General features: G+C 45.9%; 1 protein-coding gene across 3 annotated transcripts in view; it reads right to left on the bottom strand.

Annotated features, from left to right (window-relative positions):
• Positions 1-20,578, bottom strand: part of KIF13B (kinesin family member 13B) — a 221,979-nt gene that overhangs the window by 41,123 nt on the left and 160,278 nt on the right. For 2 of the 3 annotated variants that reach the window (XR_009762449.1, XM_061625815.1), the window contains exons 28-36: positions 20,163-20,289; positions 15,369-15,424; positions 14,592-14,716; positions 10,547-10,723; positions 5,327-5,419; positions 3,222-3,374; positions 1,567-1,644; positions 1,064-1,117; positions 184-204 (exon numbers count right to left, since the gene is read on the bottom strand). Coding sequence is in view for 2 of the 3 variants with exons in the window: in XM_061625815.1 (XP_061481799.1) it covers positions 184-204; positions 1,064-1,117; positions 1,567-1,644; positions 3,222-3,374; positions 5,327-5,419; positions 10,547-10,723; positions 14,592-14,716; positions 15,369-15,424; positions 20,163-20,289 (884 nt within the window). In the remaining variant the exon portion in view is untranslated. The remainder of the gene's footprint in view (positions 1-183; positions 205-1,063; positions 1,118-1,566; positions 1,645-3,221; positions 3,375-5,326; positions 5,420-10,546; positions 10,724-14,591; positions 14,717-15,368; positions 15,425-20,162; positions 20,290-20,578) is intronic. The other variant, XM_061625816.1, reaches the window with a different exon arrangement.

Here is a 20,578-nt window from a genome sequence, read left to right as displayed (position 1 = left end):
CACCTTCCAAAGAATTACTCTTACTCCTAAGTTAACGAAGGGCAGCAAAGGAAGCAAGCATAATGACAGCATTTCCAAAGCAAATTTTAAGGGTTAGGGAGCAACGAGTTTCATGGTAAAGCAATCCAGAACGGGATAATATATTTTATCCGTTCATTAGGGCGAACCTAATGAATTAATTACCTCTGCCACGACCTTTGGACACTGACACATGCAATGAGGGATGGATACCGTTGAAAAGTTAAGAAACAAAAACATAAGGAAAGAAAGAGAAAACAATGAAAATTCAGATTATGAATGATTCCCTGCCCACCCGCCAAATTAAAGCCCTCATGCTTGAACAAGAGATGCTCCAGTCATAAAAACTAGAAACTTGAGGAGCTGCCTAAAAGGAAACTTTTCTGACGGCATTTCGCTAACAACAGTTATGGCACTAGAGCTGGTAGAACAGGTAAGAATGAACAGGCACAATCCAGCTGAAGTTAGTTAAGCACTCTTAAGTCTTGTTGGTTTCAAAGCTGGCGATTCAAGGACATTCTCACCTCGCTCCCGCTGAAATCAGTGGGACTTAAAAGTGCACAGATGTGAACAGATTGTGCCTAATTGCCACAATGGTTACACTGTGATGTTTTAAAGAAGATTCCTACACTCAGTCAACGCTGTATAGAAGTTATGCTTCAACATCCCACTCAGTTGCAAGGGCAAGGACTGTAGCTCAGTGGCAGAGCATCTCTCTGGCATGCAGAAAGTCCCGGGTTCAATCCCCAGCAACTAGGGCTGGGAGAGACTCCCTGTCTGAAAATCTGGAAAGCTGCTGCCAGCCAGTGTAGACAATACTGAGCTAGATGGACCAGCTGAGGCTATCCCCCCAATCTGAAGCCCTGGAGAGCCGCTGTCAGTCAGTGTAGACTGAAGCAGATGGACCAAATAGTTTGGCTCGCTTCTGCTCCAACCTGCTAAGCTTATTCTTCGCTATGTTCCCAACGCGGCATTTTTTGTTTTTCATTCTGTTAGCGTGTCCAAACTTCCTCTTCATTACTGTTAAGCAATTCTGAAGCCTTACTTTGTAAGTAGCGAGGCTGTACGTCGGGTTTAGATCTTGGCGGCTTCCGGAGAGCTGAAAGAGTGAAAAGAGAGAGGGGACATTTAAAACAACAGGCCCTGCGGCTAGTGGCATTGATGGCTAGTGGTGGGTGCGGAGCCCAAAGCAATGGCAGGACCAGGAGACGTGCAAGATGCCCCTTCTCCTGGCTGCTGCATCAGCCCTGTGGCCAGGGCCTGAGCACCAACAGGTGAGCTGAGCTCATGCACACCTGTTCAAGCTCCCTCCGCTTCCCCATGTCAACTCACTCCACCGTTGGCTCAGCAGCCGAGGGATGCCCACTCCTGCCTGAACGACAGTCATGCTTATGAAGTGCCGATGCGGCAGCATCCATTCCTAGTTCGTACGGTTCCCGGCGGCAAGAGGAGCCGCCTGCCCCTGCCGCCCTTGCCGCACTGCCGTCTGCTCCCCTCCTTCCCCCCAACAGTGCTTGGGGAGGCTGAAGCACAATTGTAGAGACTCACTCGATTGACGTTTGGTGAACTAAGGCTCTTTCGGTACAGTTTCCCTTTGCCTGTTAGCTGTTCCTTCACAGCAACCTCCTGCAATAAATAAACAAATTGGTAAATAAATCCTTAGCCACCACCTCCTATAAGTAAAAATAAAAACAAGATTTGTGCTGAACAAAGGCAAGGAACACTAGCAAAGGCCTACAGCGATCATTCAGAACAGCATCTTCACTTCTGTCTATATACACATCTGAAAGAACTGGGCATGTTTAGCCTGGAGAAGAGAAGACTGAGGGGAGATATGATAGCACTCTTCAAGTACATGAAAGGTTGTCATACAGAGGACCAGGATCTCTTCTCGATCGTCCCAGAGTGCAGGACATGGAATAATGGGCTCAAGTTGCAGGAAGCCAGATTTCAACTGGACATCAGGAAAAACTTCCTAACTAGTAGAGTCATACAATAATGGAATCAATTACCAAGAGAGGTAGTGGGCTCTCTGACACTGGAGGCATTCAAGAGGCAGCTGGACAGCCATCTGTCGGGAATGCTTTGATTTGGATTCCTGCATTGAGCAGGGAGTGGACTAGTCCAGCATCCTGTTCTCACAGTGGCCAACTGGATGCAAATGGGAAGCCCGCAAGCAGGACCTGAGCGCAACAGCACCCTCTCCCCACCTGTGATTCCCAGAAACTGGCATTCAGAGGCATACTGCGGAGGGAGAACATAGCTAACATGGCTAGTAATAGCCACTGATAGCATTATCCTTCATGAATTTGTTCAAACCCCTTTTAAAGCCATCCCAATTGGTGGCCATGACTATGATCCCACAGTTTAACTATGTGCTGTGTGAAATAGGACGTCCTTTTGTCTGCCCTGACGCTTCCCATAGTTTCTAGGCCTTTAAATCAATACTCCCAGGCATTTTAGCATGTGTTTTTAAATTGTTTCTAATTTTTTTTTAAATCGTGTTTTTAAACTGTTTTTGTGTTTTAAAATTTGTATATTTGCTTTTATTGTTTTTAATTGCTGTAAACCGCCCAGAGAGCTTCGGCAATGGGGTGGTATATAAATGTAATAAAATAAATAAATAAACAAACAAACAAACAAACAAATAAATAAATAAATAAATTTAAGGAAAAATCAATAGCACGTGCTCTTTGCAAACTTGACTACAAACATAATATTTAAAACAGTTAAAAGAAAGAATCCCCATGGCTCTGATTTCATGTAGCTTAGTGGCAGATCTTCCGCTCTGCATGCAGAAGGTGTCAGGTTCAGCCCCTGGCATCCTCAGGTAGGGTTGGGAAAGTACCCCAGTTCAAATCTCCTGCGAGTTGCTGCCAGTCAGTGTAGAAAATGATGAGCTGGATGGAGCAATGGTGTGACTAAGGCAGCTCCCTAGTTTCCTATTTCTCCTTCCTTGCGCCTTTTAGGAATGAGCCAAACAGCTGCCTTGCATGCAGAAGGTCCTAGGTTCAATCCTTGGCATCTACAGGTAGGACTGGGAATGTCCCCTGCCTGAAATCCTGCAAAACTGCTGCCTGCCTGTGTAGACAATATTGGGCTAGATGGACCAAGGGTCTGGCTTCCTGTGTTCCTTTCCTCATAACTCCACACTCTATAGCAAGTTAATAGCCATGTAGTGTTTTGGCTTGGCATCCACTAACCTGGCGCAAGCGGTCCAGGGTAAGAATGTTCTCTACAGCCAGCACACTTCGGAGGTATTTCTCTATATGAGCTTCCGAATCAGCCGAAGCAGCGTTTTCAACGTTGGCTGCCATTCTCGCCAGTGCCTCCCGTTCCTCTGCCCCCTGAGCATCCTGGAACGGAGACAAACCATTGCAAGTTAGTAAATCTACTGTCTGACAAAAAGCAAAAGGTGCAAACCACAAGAAACTTGCATTGCATGCTTATGGAAATGTTTTCTTGAGGAATGGCCTTATGCTGTACATGCCCACTCAAGTCACTTTGTCCTGCAGAACTCACATTTTTACAAGTGCCACGCAATGCCCATTCTGCGTTTGTAAGGAGTCACGCCTTTAGTGAGGCAGCACCTGTTCTTTGGAACTCCCTGCCTATTGACAGGAAGGCACCATCGTTGTATTGCTTTTCTGTTTCAGCCGGCCTATTCAGACACGTGACTGGTTACATGCATCATTGTGTTTTGTTGTTTTTAGATTTTTTTTAACAGTTTTTAAATATTCTTATTTTGTTTTAATTTTTTTTTTAAATCACAGATATGTTTGCTACCCCTGGCTTCTTTGGAAGGACGAGATATAAAATAAAATGCCAATCCGCATATTTGACTGCAAACTGAGATCTAAGTTGAGACTGCCATTGGCGTTAGGTGCCTTTTACGACGATGGTTGACATTAGGAGCTGTTATGTTATTTCATATATCGTCGTTATTTTAATTATATATGTTTGGTGTGCTATCCTTTGATGGAATGGAAATGGAAATGGACTGCCTTCAAGTCGATCCTGACTTGTGGCAACCCTATGAACGAATGAATGAATGAAACTTTATTTTTACCCCACCCTTTTTCCAAACTGGAACTCTAAAACTCCAAAACTACATGTAGTTAAAAACATACAAAAATATACAATATAAATCATCCACCAAGGTGACCAAAGCTGTCTCTGTCCCGTAACCAGGCCTGAAACCAGACTGAAATGGATCCAGATAATCTGTTTCATCCAAGAATCTCTGGAGCTGGGCGGCCACCTATGAAGAGGGTGTTCATTGTAAGCGGTATTCAGGGGTGGTTTACCATTGCCTCCCCCTGAGGCTGAGAGGCAGTGACTGGCCCAAGGTCACCCAGTGAGCTTCATGGCTGTGTGGGGATTTGAACCCTGGTCTCCCAGGTCGTAGTCCAACCCTTTGGTGGAAGGGGCGTTATAACTGAATGTGTTTTATATTATTGTTGTTGTTGTTGTTGTTGTTATTATTGTTATTATTGTTATTAACGGTGAATCCCATCAAGGCTCAATGGTAGAACACAATCTCCATGTGCAGATGGTCTCCAGTGGACCAATTTTGTGTTCATTCAGCCACTGGATAGTATGTGGTTGAATAGTCCTCAGTATTAACAACCAGGGTCTTTAAGATGACCCCGTCAAAGCAGATAGCTGCACATGCCTGCAATACGCTCAGCTGTGAGCTAGAAGCATGAGATAAGTCCCTGGAAAAGGCAAATCCATGTCCTCTTCACCATGACCTCCCAAAGGAGGTCAAACAAGAGAGACCTGCAAATTGTCCCCATTAGCTGTGGATATGGACAGGGGGCTGGCATAGCCTAAATCAGGAGCAGGGAAACCTTTTCCAGCCCGAGGGCCACATTCCCTTCTGGACAACCTTTCAGGGGCCAAATGCCAGTAGTGGGCAGAGTCACAGGCAAAAGTGGTTGGAAGAATGCAAACGTTACCCTTGTACAGTAGACTAACTTCCACTCAGACTCACATACATTATCAGAGGTACGGACACATTCTAGCCAGGGGAAAAAGAAAATCAGGGGTATGCAAAGTGGGGCCAGTGAGGGGAGCAGGGGAGTGGCCTGGGGAGAGGTCCAAGGCCCAGATACGAAAGGCCACCTTTGGCTCCTGACCCCGAAACCCTCCACCCCAGGATGTGGCCCTTCAAGAACTGGGTGCCCTGCAAGGAGATTAAGCAAACACCCTACAACTGTGTATCTGTAGCTGAAGAAAGGGGCTCTTTTTGGTTTTTTTGGAAGGAGGGTTGGAAGTGTTGCTTTGTATCCCCCAAAATACTCACCTCTGGGATATTTGAAACGATTTCGAAGGTGACTCCGCAGCCAGGAATGGAACTTCGGTACGACATTCTTCTCAGCAAGCTCTGAGCAAAACCCTGGGGGCCGGGAGGGGAAGGAAAACTTGTAACCTCAAGTAAGCCGAGGATAAAGGCATGCGCATCTCTTTCAGCAGGAGGAAGCCAATATGCACATCAGCAGCAGCTTAGCACAGGGGAAAAGCAGGCAACTCCTAGCTTAGCTAAAGGGAAGACCAAATACGGGCCATTTACTTTCTGCGAGTCCCCCCCCCCGTCCCATACACACACACATGTGCAAGTCAGATCATCAACCAGCTGAAAATGGTTTTGTCGATCTGCCATCTACTTTTAAGCAATTATGTTTAAATTAATCCCATAACAACAAAGGCAAGGGAGGCTTTTCAAGATATGGAAAAGGATTGCCTTCAAGTCGATCCCGACTTATTTTTCATGGTAAGTGGTATTCAGAGGTGGTTTACCACTGCCTTCCTCTGATTTCAAGATAAGGAAGGAATTATAACTTAAGAAACAAAGCTATCATCTGTTCTTAGAAGGAAAGGTTATCTTTTGTATTTGGGATTTTTTTTTTTTTAAAAAGGGCACCTTGCATCCCTCTGTGACTCTACCAATGAAAAAACGTGTAGCTTTCCGTTTGCTGCATTGTATGATGGGGGAACCTTTGCACAGAGGTATGTGAGATGCCCCAGTTTGTGGGATCTCTCCAAACCTTTCCACAAGGTGGAAGGATGTGGGTGTGCCTAGCAGAGTCCTGTCACATTGCACACAGGGTGAGGGACTATTGCTTAGATGCCAAGAAAGCCAGCATGGGAACACACCCCAAGTTCCTTGTGTTGGCATCAAATGTTACATTTGCATAGCTGCCCCATCTTCCCAGCTTGGATAATGCCACCTACTGTGCTCCTCAATCTGATTGGAAGAGCGTGGGGTGGGGGGAAGGGTGCCTTCCAGGAGGGTAAGCCAGCCAGACCTCCCACTGATGACATTAGGGGACTGTTCTTTATCAGGGGCAAGCCAGTCAGAGCCACACCACTGACATCTGAAAGGAGTGGCTGCACTTCTAGGCAACCTAAAATCTACATAGACTGAACTAAATATAACTGCATTATAAGACTTGAGCTTGCTTTTTCCTCCTCCCTCCCCTTCCTTCTTCCTTGTGTGCCATGTCATTTTATATTATTTATTGTGAGCCTCAGGGCAGGGACCACCCTAGTTCTGAGTTTTGTAAGCCATTCTGAGAGCCTCTTGGGTTAACGGCCGAGTTTAAAATAACTTAAATAAATAAATAACAGAAAATCTAGCACAGCGACTTCTTAACCAGTGCAGCTAACATGACCCCCCCCCCCTTTAATGTATGTGCACAGGTTTTTTGTGAGCTCAGAGTTCCTTGTGCTCTGAATTGCAGACAAGACTGGTCACTGGATCCTCGGCTACAGGGATCATTGCCAACAATGATTTAAGAGGGGCAGAGCCATTGTTTATGCTGACAAGGTCCCTCAGGAGGTTAAAATCCCGACTCCTGAATTAACGCAGAGATGAGTCATCCCACGTTGCTGCAAACGACTGGACGCCTTGGAAGGTTATTGATACGATTTTTGAAATGCACATTTGGTTTGTGTGTTGGTGGCGGTGAATAGCTAAAAAGCAATTTATGGAGGACTGTGGCAGTGGTTGATATGTACCAAGCCAGCTGAGCACCTCTGCGGAACTGGGGGGGGGAGGAGAGTTCTGGCATTGCTCAGTGGCTGAGGACATGGTTTGCAAGCAGAAGGCCTCATATTTCATCCTTAGCCTCTCCAATGACATGACCTCTGGAAGGAGAGCTGGGAGAGACCCAAACGTGAGACCTCTATGTAGGACAAGGCTACTGCTCACAGTGGAGGATAGCGGCCGTATCGTTAGATAGAACATAGCCATCATGAGTACTAGCTATGTTGTGTCTCCACTGTTGGAGGCAGAATGCCTCTGAATGCCAGTTGCTGGGAATCACAGGTGGGAAGAGTGCTGTTGCACTCAGTCCTTGCTTGCAGGCTTCCCGTTAGGGCATCCGGTTGGCCACTGTGAGAACAGGATGCTGGACTAGATGGGCTGTTGGCCTGATCCAGCAAGCTCTTCTTATGTTCTGTCTGTCGTTTCCCCTCACCTCTTCCGCTTTCTAAATAGAATTTTGTTTCTTGATGCAGGAGCGGCAGAAGCAACTGGAAAGCCTTGGCATCTCTCTCCAATCTTCCGGGATCAAAGTTGGCGATAACAAGTGCTTCCTGGTGAATCTGAATGCGGATCCTGCTCTCAACGAACTCTTGGTCTACTACTTAAAGGTGAAATGCTAGCACATTACGAGGGGTCATATCCATATCCATATCAGATTAGCACAGGCATGAGATACTTGCAGACATTCATCCCGTGAGTCCGCTGGTGAGGTCAGTGGGCCACCAAAACAGACACAAACACAACTTTTCAACCCCCGCAGTTGGGGAATGCTGCTCTGGGTTTTGGAACTGTTTTTATGGACCAAGATGACTTCCTTTTGCTTTCTTTGATATGAAACACAACTTTTATCATTTGTTTACTGCAATTATAGGTTACGCCGACAGTTGCCTTGTACCAAATTGGACAATTGGTTCACCTGGCTAGGTATTCCCTACAGCCGTTTTAGGAAAAAATGTTGTATAAATGCTAAGCACTCAAAGCGCTTTGTGTGCATTTTCTCAAGCAGCCTTTGCGACTGGAGAGCTGCTGCCAGTCAGTGCAGACAATACTGAGCTAGATGGAGCAACAGTCTGACTTGGTATAAGGCCGCTTCCTCTGTCCCTACTCGTCCACCTGCTGTTGTAGACCAAGTAAGAAAAAGCACACAAACCGCGCAGCCCACTTTCCAATCACAACAACAACATCTCAGCACATGGCAAGAGAAAAGGGCCCCCATCACAAATGCATGCCACCAAAACAACGCTGACTACATGGCAAAGATGAGAGATGGGATGACCCGCTGGCAGCACAGATTTGCTGAAGCACAGTTTGCTAACATGCAGAAGGCGGCCACGAAGGTGCAACCTATCAGACGTTGCCTTTAAAAAAACAGACCAAAAAAAAGCATCAGGAAGATGAAATATCTATTTCAGCAGCAAGCGCTGCCGACAACGCAAACAGTCCTCAATACTTCAGCTTCTTACGCGCATCGAAGCCATGCAGAGAATGAGTTTGCCAAGATGCTGTGGTGGTCATCAGTTACTACCCTCCTGGAGCCTCTATGCAGTGTTCTCGCGACTGCCGCGGAGCCAGGGAGAAGGAAGAATGGAAAGAAAGGAAAAGGAAGAGAGTCAATAAGGCAGGAGGGTTGAGCCAGTGGGAACGCTCCACGAGGTGAACCCCAAAGCCACTCACTGATGAGATAAACAATAGATTCCCACCTTTCCAAATGGATTTGAGAGCAAAGGACAAAGAGAAAAGACAACAAACCAAAATCCATTGCAAATTACTTGGGCATTTTTGTTCAAGATGTTAAACCAAAAGGCAAGAATTTATTGTTAATGGAAAGCAGAGCTTCACTGCAATATTTCCAGCCCCTACCATGTTAAGGGACCCTGGTTTTTTTGATGGAGTGTGAGCCATCAAAACCTACCCCAACCATGCCTAATCAGCTGTCTTTTCCTGTCTCCTGCAGTGCCAGGAATACTTCAGAGAGTGCACTGCATTGTATCCAGCCCTAAGTTAACGGAGAAACGCTTGCATGTGCCAGTGAAGCTCAGCGAGTTCATCTGAGCTCCCACTGGACTTTTAGTTGGACCCAGAGCCACCATCTTCAGGGGTGCAGTAACAGAGCTAACTACTCAGCCATCAAGTAGCAGACAGAGATCAACCTAAGAAAATATTTCTAAGGAGGCACTCTATAAAACATTACCAAAAACTCTGTCCAGAACTGTGTCAGCAACAGAGGGCTGGTGAAAGGGTAACAACTGTTTTAAGTCTGGTTTACCAGGCTAAGAATCTAGAGAACAGGCCAAGAATATAAACAGGTTCTTGCCCCCCCTCAAAAAAGGCTGATGACAAAACTACTTTAGCATTCTCTAATCCAAACCATAACTAACCAGTTAGAGAATTCTGTCATAAGATGTAGCAATGGTAATTAGACTGGGGTGGAGGAATGAATGGAAAAATGCACGGAGGATAGGGTCTGTCTGTAGGGAATAAAGCACCAAAGTTCGTAACAAGTAACATGATCTGGGGGGGGACGGGATGATAGACAGAAAGGCAACCTATTCTTCCCTCATTGATTCCTTCTTTAGTAACTACTTGTCTGTTTTTTCTCAGGCTTTACTTCCTCCCTGCCTCTTCCTTTCTAGTCAGTCAGAGATAGCGTTTGTGGGTGCAAGCCTCATGACTCTACGATGGCCACGTGTCTGCCTGTAGTCAGAATGACTTTATTCCCAGTAGTAATACACCCATAATTCTTTATCCTTTCAATCACCAATCTTACCAGACTATTCATTTCTACACTCCGCTGCAATATATACCTACCTCCAATACTATCAATGGCTGCTGGCCACGATCGTCATGACTCCGGGATCAGATTCCCCTTCTTTAGGGGAGAAGATCAAGGACTCTGAGTCAGAAGGGGAACTGCATGTAGGGACAGCCCCACAAGCATGCCTGCAGGGTGAGCATGTGACACCAGTGCCCCTCTGATCTGAGGATGTTGCATTGCTATCCTCTGACACAGAGGGCTCCATCACAGTTGCCCCAATACAAACAGTCTCCCCCTCCTGGCGGAGTAAAAGTCTGCCGGATGGGCTGGGGCCCTTTAACTGAAGAGGTCCGTAAAGGCAGAGTTTACAATTGAGACTGAACTGCTGCGCCCATATAAGGCTCAGTCGAAGGCTGACTGCTGCTGAAGCAACATCAGAGCTTGGCTCTTTTATAGCAAGCCTGAGCCTTGCACAAGCCCTTGCCTCAGATGAGGTCAGCACTCGCATCGTAGCAATGATAACTCACGCTGAGGACAAGCAATAGGAAGAGCTGTTGTATATTTGAACTTAGGACCAAAACAAAAAAGAGAGAGAGAGAGAGAGAGAGAGAGAGACAGGCATCTGGCTGGTTGCTACAGGAAACAGAATGCAAGGCTGGATAGACCTTTGGTCTGATGCAGAGAGGCGACCCTTCCAAGTTCAATGTCTTTACGAGCTGTACCTGCTTGCCGTAGACGCTGACGCAGACCCGCTTGCGAAGGACAAGCTGCATTTCTGCAGGATGGCTGAGGTGCACTGTCACCCGCACAATAAGGAAGACTCTCTGCTCTGCGGCTGTCCCTCTGCTGAGCTGGGCGCAGTTATGGACTGTGGAGTCCCACGAAGCTTCAGCCTTCACCTGCAAGACAACACACACAGACATCACCCCCGGGGCAAACATCGTCAGCACTGTTTATTTGTATGCCGCTTTTCCATGTTAAAAACCATGCTCAAAGTGGCTCAGGAAGTTTGCACAAGGCAGTTCTTTACCCATCATAAGATTTTATTTATTTATTTATTTAAAATATTTCTACCCCGCCCTTCTACCCTATAACAGGGCACTCAGAGCAGCTTACAAAAATAAAATCAGACACGTACATAATACAATAGTAAGCACTAACATCACAAAAACATTAAAATAAATTAAAATACAATATACAGGCATACCCCGCTTTAAGGTACGCAATGGGACCGGAGAGTGCACTTTAAGTGAAAATGTACTTAAAGGGAAGCAATTATCTTCACTTGTACTGCAGGCAATTACCACTAGATGGCAGCGGCGTCATGCCAATAAAGTGTCCGTTATTGCGAAGCGCACGTACTTTAAGCGGGGTGTGGTGGAGTCTGGAGCATGTACTTTATAGCGAGGCTACTTTAAGTGAAGCTACTTTAAGCGGGGTATGCCTGTATACATACACACACATATATACATATATATATAGGGATTGGTACTAAAGGTAAAATTTAACGCAGAAGGCATAAAATCATAAAATCAGTGTCAGGCTCTACCTTCGTCCTTCCCAAAGGCTCTCTGGAACAAGATCGCTTTCAGAAGTCTCCGGAAAACCATCAGGGAGGGAGCAGAGCAAACTTCTTGGGGTAGGGTATTCCAGAGCTTGGGGGTCACAGCTGAAAAAGCTCTCTCCCGCGTGCCTGTCAATCTAACATCTTTCACTCCAGGCACGCAGAGGAGACTAGAGACAGATGATCTTAAATCCCAGACAGGTACGTATGGGCGTTAGTTTGGAGAGCTGTCCCTCTCAGCTTGCCATGCCCATTGGGTGTATCTTCTCAGAATCCAACACCCAGCGGGCAATGAGGCAGAGGGGGCAGGAATACGAGTGAGCTCCAGCGGGAGATCATTTGGTACAGCAGCTGGAAAAAGGACTGGGGAGAAGAGGCCGCTGGGATACAGCATCGCTTGGTAAGGGGCAAATGCTCAGTGGGGCCAGCTCTGCTCCTCAAGGACAGCCTAACAATGAAGATGAGTCAGAGCCAAAGCTGAAGCTGCGGCATGTGGTTTCGCTTTGGCTCTCCCTCACTCGTAAGGACACGTCAACTATAGTGGACCTCCAATGTGGAAAAGTGCAAGCACCCCATGTGTGTATGACAATCATGCATGTTAATTTTTGGTGCCAGCAGCCGCCCCAGACTCCTTTGGGGAGGAAGGGCAGGATAGAATGTTAAGAAATAATAATTTTTGGTGCCTGCTAAAAACAGTCTAGCCTAGAAAAGGGGGGGCAAATGGGAATCCCTCAAAATCTATTTTTTTCCAGGCCTTCACAACTCTAGGCAAACCTATCCGGACATGTAGACATCTATGTGTGCTTTAATGTGTTTTTAGCCTACTGTAGACTAACTTTTGATAAACAACAACACTGTTTTTAATTCTGTCTCTTATTGATAACTGTGTTTTAGAATGTTTTTAACTGCTTTAGAACGGTTTTCTTTTTCTTCAATTGTTTTGTTGATAAGTTTGCCACTCTGTGCTCCTTCAGGAGGGAAATGGGAATGGACTGCCTTCAAGTCGATCCCGACTTATGGCGACCCTATGAATAGGGCATTCATGGCAAGGGGTATTCAGAGGGGGTTTACCATTGCCTCCCTCTGAGGCTAGTCCTCCTCAGCTGGCGAGAGCCTGCTCAGCTTGCCACAGCTGCACAAGCCAGCCCCTTCCTTGTCCGCAACTGCCAGCTGGGGGGCAACTGGGCTCCTTGGGACTATGCAGCTTGCTCACGGCTGCACAGGTGGCAGGGCACATAACCCCTGAGACACTCCCTGTGGGGTGATCTTTAGCTGGCCCTTGACACCCAGGAGACACGAGCGGGGATTTGAACTTGAAGACTTTCCTCTTCTCCCAAGCATTTTAGCATGTGTTTTTAAATTGTTTTTTTAAAAAATGTGTTTTTAAATTTGTATTTTTGTTTTTAATGTTTTTAATTGTTGTAAACCGCCCAGAGAGCTTTGGCTATGGGGGGTATACAAATGCAATAAACAAACAAACAAACTCTCAGACTCCCACCCACGCTCTCCTCCCCCACTGTACTAGGAATATATATTCAATGAATGAATGAATATGTTCTTTTTTTAATAAACCACTTAGCTTAGAGGTTCAATTTACAATCAAGCAGTATATAAATTTTGTTAACTAAAAAGGTAATAAAAACATGGACTTAAGAGGCCAGTTTTCCGGCAAAAAATGCCTCCCAAAATGTATCAACACAACACACTCAATAAATAATATTGAAACCATTTTAAATGTCTATTTCCTCCAAAACGTTATTAAAAGCCAGGATAAACCATACAATAATAATAGCTCTGTGTATCTCTAACCTTTCAGAGCCAGATCACAATACTATTTATACAGCCTAAGTCATAGATAGCCACTAAATGTTATGGTAAAAGATCAGTCCATTTAAAAGCGCCGAGGGACAGGGCTTGCGTGATCTCACTTGGGATCCAGTTGCAGTGCAATCCCACTCCAAGGATTTACAGGGTTCCCTTTTAGGTGCAGATACTATGGTGGCCCATAAGGTATGGTTGTCAAGCAAACCACGTCCTGCATCCCAAGCATTTGTACGGTTTCTCATCTGTCTGGACTTTCTTGTGTATCCTAAAGTGAGACGGTATAAGCAAAGTGTTTTTCACAGCATTTCTCAGAGCCTGAGCAGCCACAGCCAAGTGGAGATTCCCAGTGCATTCTGGGAGGAAGCACGGGAATATAAATCAAATCAATAAATAATACATTTGCCTTCTCCAACCTGGTGCCCTCCAGATGTTTTGGAGTGCAACTCCCATCAGCCCCAGACAATATGGGGAGACTATAGCAGAGTGGATGGACAGAAGGAGGCCACGTGTGATCTGCACGAGGTCTTGCAAGTTATTTCTTTAATGATTAGGAACTACTCCCCTCACAGCAGCTCCTGAATTGGGCACATGAGGACATTTGGCAGTAATTCAGTCCTTGTACGGACACCACAAGGAGGCTCTGCTGGTGTATTCCTTGTCTCAAACTAAACTCAGCTTGACCGGAGGCGGGAGGCTGACAACCTTCTGGAATTTGTCGCATTTGAAGCATTCCTTATTGCCCAAACAATATCAAAAATTGCTCTTGGCCAGAGCTAAATACTCAGAAAAACAAGTGTAATTAAAAAATTAAGAACACATCTACGATTAAGGCCTAATTCTCAATGAGATAAACATTTGCTCTTCCTTTACAGATACACATGATGGAATGCTCCTCTGTGCAATAGTAATAAATCCATACACAGAGAAAACTAGCATGTTGGGGAGAAGGCTATGTTTGATCCTTTCTTTTCAACATGCTCCTAGGGAACATTTTTGCTTGGAGGAGCACCCAGCCACGTGATTCTCCATTTGCAGTTGAAAGTCATGCAGCGCAAACACAGTTTCACCACCTCAATGAGAGCTAGGGCCATGTCACAGTTGTCCCCACCTCTTCAGATTCTTTAGGAGTGAGTTATGGCTTCAAGCTAGCCTCAAAATGCACTGGGAGTCACAGAGAACTGAGCTGGTTTTTACTGGCGATTGCAGCTCCTTGTGGTGCAAGTTCCTCAAGAAGTGAGTTATACATTTTTAAATAACTAAGTAACACAGGGCTGCTTATTCTATGCCACTTCTCTCCTGGGGGTGTTGTTAACGCTGCTCCACTGATAACAATGGAAAGAGATCTTGGCTTGGACCTTATCACCCACTCTGTGCCTTACCTCGCTTTCGTGGTGCTTTACAATCTGCAGTTCAAAGAATTCATCTTCATCTTCTGCAATCAGGGTAGCGTCCCAGCCCCCAGCTTCTGGCTCATCAAGATTATCCTGAGAGCTGAAGTCATCCGCTACAAAGATAAAAGGGATTGCCATATTTGCAGCCTCCACTGTACTGTGACACACAGCAGCACTACTGAGGCTGCGTGCACAGCACTCTCATCTAGCCTCAAAGAGCCACTAAACCCCAGCAACGCCCTCAGAACCCCCCACCTCAGCACCTGTCAAAGCTCCCTGACCCTTGTAATTTTTTAAAAAAATCAAGAGGTTTTTTTGTTCTTGTTGGGGGTTTTTTTTGCAGAGGGGGGCCTTTGTTGGTATGTTTTTTCCATATGTTTGGAGGGTGTAGACGTTTTCCTGTTGTAGGGAGGTATCTCAGCATCGCCCATTTTTCTTCTGCGAAATGGGTATTTTGTGGTCCCCATGACAGTTTTAGATTTCAAAATGTGCCCCCTGGCCAAAAAAGGTTTGCTACCCCTGTGCTAACCCTTTAGGCTAGAAGACAGGAATTGAAGGCACCATGCAAAAGGCTCTAGTTTGGGGAGCAGAATGAGGGGTAGGAGCAGATGGCTGACCAACACCCCCAATCATTGCTTGCACGCCTGCTTTTCTTCCACCATCCTGCTACTTAAGATAATCCTTGTTACATTCCTTTTGTTAAGTTGTTCACATCACTTCATTGTTATTTTGAATCTCACTGCGCTGGTCTGCGCTGCAACTTACCATTTAAATCAAGGAAAATGACTGGAATGTGCGTCTCCATCCCAGGGACAGGTGTCCTAAAAGAAAGCAAGAGACATGAGCAACAATGGCATATCAATTGAGGCAGATTTTAACTCAGGACACGTCCCCTGTGACACACAGCCGTGGCGTTATTACATTCAGTACCCAGGCAATTGTAGGTCAAGGCAATGATAACCTTGGTGGATGAAGCTTTATCTCAATTTACTCTGGTAGATGCAGAGGACAATCAGTACTGCCAATGCCAGTTTCCAACCAAGACTGCATTCTCAGTAGCAAGAACAAGTGTCTGTGTGTCTCAAATGCTAAGTAGATCATTCTTGCTACTTACTCCGATGCATACAGTTAAGTAACTGCAAAAAATAACACCACTGTCCCAGTTACTGACCTTGCAAGTGATGGGTTAAAGGTATTATTAAAAGACTCTAGTTTCCATAGTTACTGCAATGGGCAAATAACAGAAAATATTATCTAGGCAAAGTGGCTGCTTTTATGATCCAGAAACAGTTCTCTCCCTTCCACAGATGGGTTTGGAGGTGCTTGCACTAAAATATTGTTGCACTAAAATATCCAAAGCAGTCATGACCATGGTGCTGAGGTCCAGAATTTACAAGAGCAAAGGGGGGGACATTAATCTGTGGGCCACTTCTCTCATTATATATTTAGGTGTCCACTTTTAAGAGCCAATGTGGTGTAGTGGTTAAGGTGTTGGACTACGACCTGGGAGACCAGGGTTCGAATCCCCACACAGCCATGAAGCTCACTGGGTGACCTTGGGCCAGTCACTGCCTCTCAGCCTCATGAAAACCCTCTTCATAGGGTCACCATAAGTCGGGATCGACTTGAAGGCAGTACATTTACATTTACACTTAAAACATGCCAGGCATTTACCTAAAAGATCCTTCCTCAACTGTTCTGGGCTCCTTCCGGGAGGAAGGGCAGGATAGAAATTTAATAAATCATCACCATCATCATTATATAAGTCTGCATCTGAATTGTTTTTAGTTGTTTTAATTGTTTTATTCTTTGTGTGTTTGCTGACCTGGGCAATTTGGGAGGAAGGTTGGGATGCAAATTTAATAATTAATAATAGTAATATAACATTTTTTTCCAGTACTCGGAACACTTCACAAATATAATCTCAGGAATCTTTGCAAGAATCCTTTAAGATAGGCCATTATATTGCTTATATTGCAAGTGGCTGGGTTGGGGAAGGGGGCTGTTGATACTTTAATTTGGATTCCTGCGTTGAGCAGGGGGTTGGAAGTGATGGCTTTATAGGCTCCTTTCAACCCTACGAATTCTATGACTCTAAGATGAATCAGTAAGTTCACGGCTGACATGATATTTGAACTGGTGCGACCCTGGCTGGCGGATCACTCTCTTAACCAGACTTCAAATTTAGTTTTAAGTGCAGAATTCCCTGGCTTGTTGATAATTGCAGCTCCTGTGGCCCAGAGATGACTGCAGGCTAGGCCCAATTCTATTATTAGCATTCTGAATGAAAGATCTTGTGGCATACGTGCTGACTAAAGAGAACTCGGGGACGTGGAACCCGGAATCCAACACGATATTCCGACAGATGCAGTTATTGCTAGTAAGGAGCGGCCTTTTAAGTGAATGAACCAGGCAATTAGCATTAACATTTTTCTTTTAAATCAGCTAAAGTGCAGTAGCCATAAATATTGATTCTGTTTCTACAGAAGATCATAATTAAACTTTGCTTAATAACTCTGTTGCTTAAGCAAAGAGCATTTCGCTGCTTTCGTTTATATTGAGCCTAAGGAAAATTATTGAAACCATTCCAGCTTTTCCCGCCTTCACTCCTTTCTGCCCTCCATCCCCCGCCCTCCTGCCCTTCACTTTCTTGGATGTTATTTCAAACCCCTGGAGGGGCAAAGGCCTCTTGAGCATCTCTGAAAAGGGAGAACAAAGTCACTGCATGCATTCAGCCTTTGCTGCTGCTTCTGCAATAGAAAAGGGCACACCTCTACTTTAGGGGCAAGGGAAGTTTCTTCAGTGGACCACGTGACCCCCTTGCATTGCTAGCAAAGGGCATTCCACAGCCTGTTAAGTTGCCCTCAGTCCCTGGGACCCACATTTCTTTTTTCCTTTTATACATTTCAAACAAACTCAGCAGAATTTAGCTTTGTTGTTATGTGCCTCCAAGTCGACTACGACTTATGGTAACCCGACGAATCAGCGACCTCCAAGAGCATCTGTCATGAACCACCCTGTTCAGATCTTGTAAGGTGAGGTCTGTGGCTTCCTTTATGGAATCAATCCATCTCTTGTTTGGCCTTCCTCTTTTTCTACTCCCTTCTGTTTTTCCCAGCATTATTGTCTTCTCTAGTGAATCATGTCTTCTCATGATGTGTCCAAAGTATGATAACCTCCGTTTCATCATTTTAGCTTCTAATGATAGTTCTGATTTAATTTGTTCTGACACCCAATTATTTGTCTTTTTTGCAGTCCATGGTATGAGCAAAGCTATCCTCCAACACCACATTTCAAACGAGTTGATTTTTCTCTTATCCTGCAAACCCCTTGGACAGCTACTTATGGTCTGCCTGGGAAACCATGGACACCCACCTCCTAGCAAGCCTTGTGCATCCATTCCCAGCTGAGGAGCCACGTCTCTGCCACTTCCGGTGTGGCAACTGAATATTCTTCCTCTCAGGCCTCCCCCCTTGGCCACCCTCACTGGCACAGTACAGCTTTCCCCTCTGGTTACTGGGAACGACCTGGCACTCAGCGATAGAGCATCTCTTTCCCATGTAGAAGGTCTGAGTTTCAATCCCTGGCACTTTTAGGCAGAACTGGAAAGCACTCTCTGCCTGAAAACCTTGGAGAGGAACTGCCAGTCAGCACAGGCAATACTTAGCTAGATGGGCCAAGGAGGGATAAGGCAGATTCCAATGTTGGGGGGAAGGGCCGCAGCTCAGCAGTAGAGCATCTGCCTTATTATTATTATTATTATTATTATTATCATTAATTAAATTTATATACCGCCCGACTAGCAATAGCTCTCTGGGCGGTGAACATAAAATAGCATAAAAATACAATGAATAACAAAATAATACTAAAATACAATCAACAATCCAATACAATAAACATTTTTAAAAGTAAATCAGTGTAACTTAAAATGCTTCAGAGAATAGGAAGGTTTTGACCTGGCACCGGAAGGAGAGCAGAGTCGGCGCCAGGCGTACTTCCTCGGGGAGACTGTTCCATAGTTCGGGGGCCACCACTGAGAAGGCCCTAGATCTTGTCATCACCCTCCGGGCCTCCCTGTGAGTTGGAACCCGGAGGAGGGCCTTCGTAGCAGAACATAGTGCACGGGCCGGTTCATATTGGAAGAGGCGTTCCGCAAGGTATCGTGGTCCCGCACCGTATAAGGCTTTATAGGTTAATACCAACACTTTGAATCTAGCCCGGAAACATATTGGCAACCAGTGCAAGCTGGCCAGAACAGGTGTTATATGCTCGGACCGCTTGGTCCTTGTCAGCAAGCTGGCCGCCGCATTTTGCACTAGTTGTAGCTTCCGAACTGTCTTCAAAGGTAGCCCTACGTAAAGCGCATTACAGTAATCCAAACGTGAGGTTACCAGAGCATGTACCACTGATGTAAGGTCCTCTTTACTCAAATAGGGACGTAGCTGGGCTACCAACCGAAGTTGGTAAAACGCATTCCTAACCACCGAGGCTACTTGAGCCTCAAGTGAGAGGGAAGAGTCTAAAAAGACTCCCAGACTACGAACCCGGTCCTTTAGGGGGAGTGTAACCCCGTCCAGGACAGGGTATATATCCACCATCCGATCAGAGAACCCGTCCACCAACAGCATCTCAGTTTTGTCTGGATTGAGCTTCAGTTTGTTAACTCTCATCCAGTCCATTGTCGCAGCCAGGCAACGGTTCAGCAAATCGACAGCATCACCTGAAGAAGATGAAAAGGAGAAGTAGAGCTGCGTGTCATCAGCATACTGATGACAACGCACTCCAAAACTCCTGATGACCTCTCCCAATGGCTTCATGTAGATATTAAAAAGCAGGGGGGACAAAACTGACCCCTGCGGGACCCCATATTGGAGAGCCCGCGGTGTCGAGCAATGTTCCCCAAGCACTACCTTCTGGAGACGGCCCGCCAAGTAGGAGTGGAACCACTGCCAAGCAGTACCTCCAACTCCCAACTCCGCGAGCCTCTCCAGTAGGATACCATGGTTGATGGTATCAAAAGCCGCTGAGAGATCAAGGAGAATCAACAGAGTTACACTCCCTCTGTCTCTTTCCCGACATAGGTCATCGTACAGGGCGACCAAGGCTGTCTCGGTGCCAAAACCGGGCCTAAAACCCAATTGAAATTTAATAATATTTAATTATTTATTTATTACATTTATACCCCACCTTCTTTTCATGATAGAAACTCAAGGCGGCTTACATACGGTTCTCAGGAGGTCTCCCATCCAGGCACTGGCCAGACCTGATCCTGCTTAGCTTCAGCAGGGAGCCGGCCTCATGTGCCTTCAGACCATAGCCTGGGACCCTGCATGCAGACGGTGTCTCGGGTACAATCAGGGATGACTTCAGGTAGGGCCGAGAATGTTCTCTGTCTGAAACCTTGGACAGCCACTGCTAGCCAATGCAAAACAATTCTGAGCCAGGCGGACCAATGGCCTGACTTGGTGCATGGCAGTCCTACCCTCAGGCCACCTTCCCAAGCAAAGAGCAGGAAGGAAAAGGCTGCGTCTCGTTGCTGAATTACTGCAGAGGCCTTACCACTCGGCTGGTGCTCCGGGGATCCCGCTGCCGGCGGAAGGCACCATGACAGCATTCCTTTCTTCCGTAAGGGTCAGCCGCATTTCTAACAGCTGAGCCTCTCGATCTGCGTCGTCCTCTGTTTTGTCTGGAAGAGGTCAACAGAGTTTTAGGTTTCACTGGGACTTCTGAAACAGACAAGCAGATCCTGCCCCGTAATAAAAAGGATCACTGCAACACAGAGGGGGAGCTGGAAGGCAGCTCTGGGGGGCAACAAGACCCCACTGATGCTGGGTTTTAGACAGGGAACGGAATGGCTGGTTTTTAATGTTTTAATTAACGTTTTAAATATTTATTTTTTTATTTTATTATTATTGGATTTGTATCCCGCCCTTCCTCCCAGCAGGAGCCCAGGGCGGCAAACAAAACGCTAAAAA

This window comes from Rhineura floridana, chromosome 4 (assembly GCF_030035675.1).
Source record: "Rhineura floridana isolate rRhiFlo1 chromosome 4, rRhiFlo1.hap2, whole genome shotgun sequence".
NCBI classification, from domain to species: Eukaryota; Metazoa; Chordata; class Lepidosauria; order Squamata; family Rhineuridae; genus Rhineura; species Rhineura floridana.
Note: the sequence above shows the minus strand (reverse complement) of the source record. Positions and strands in the feature narration are given on the sequence as shown.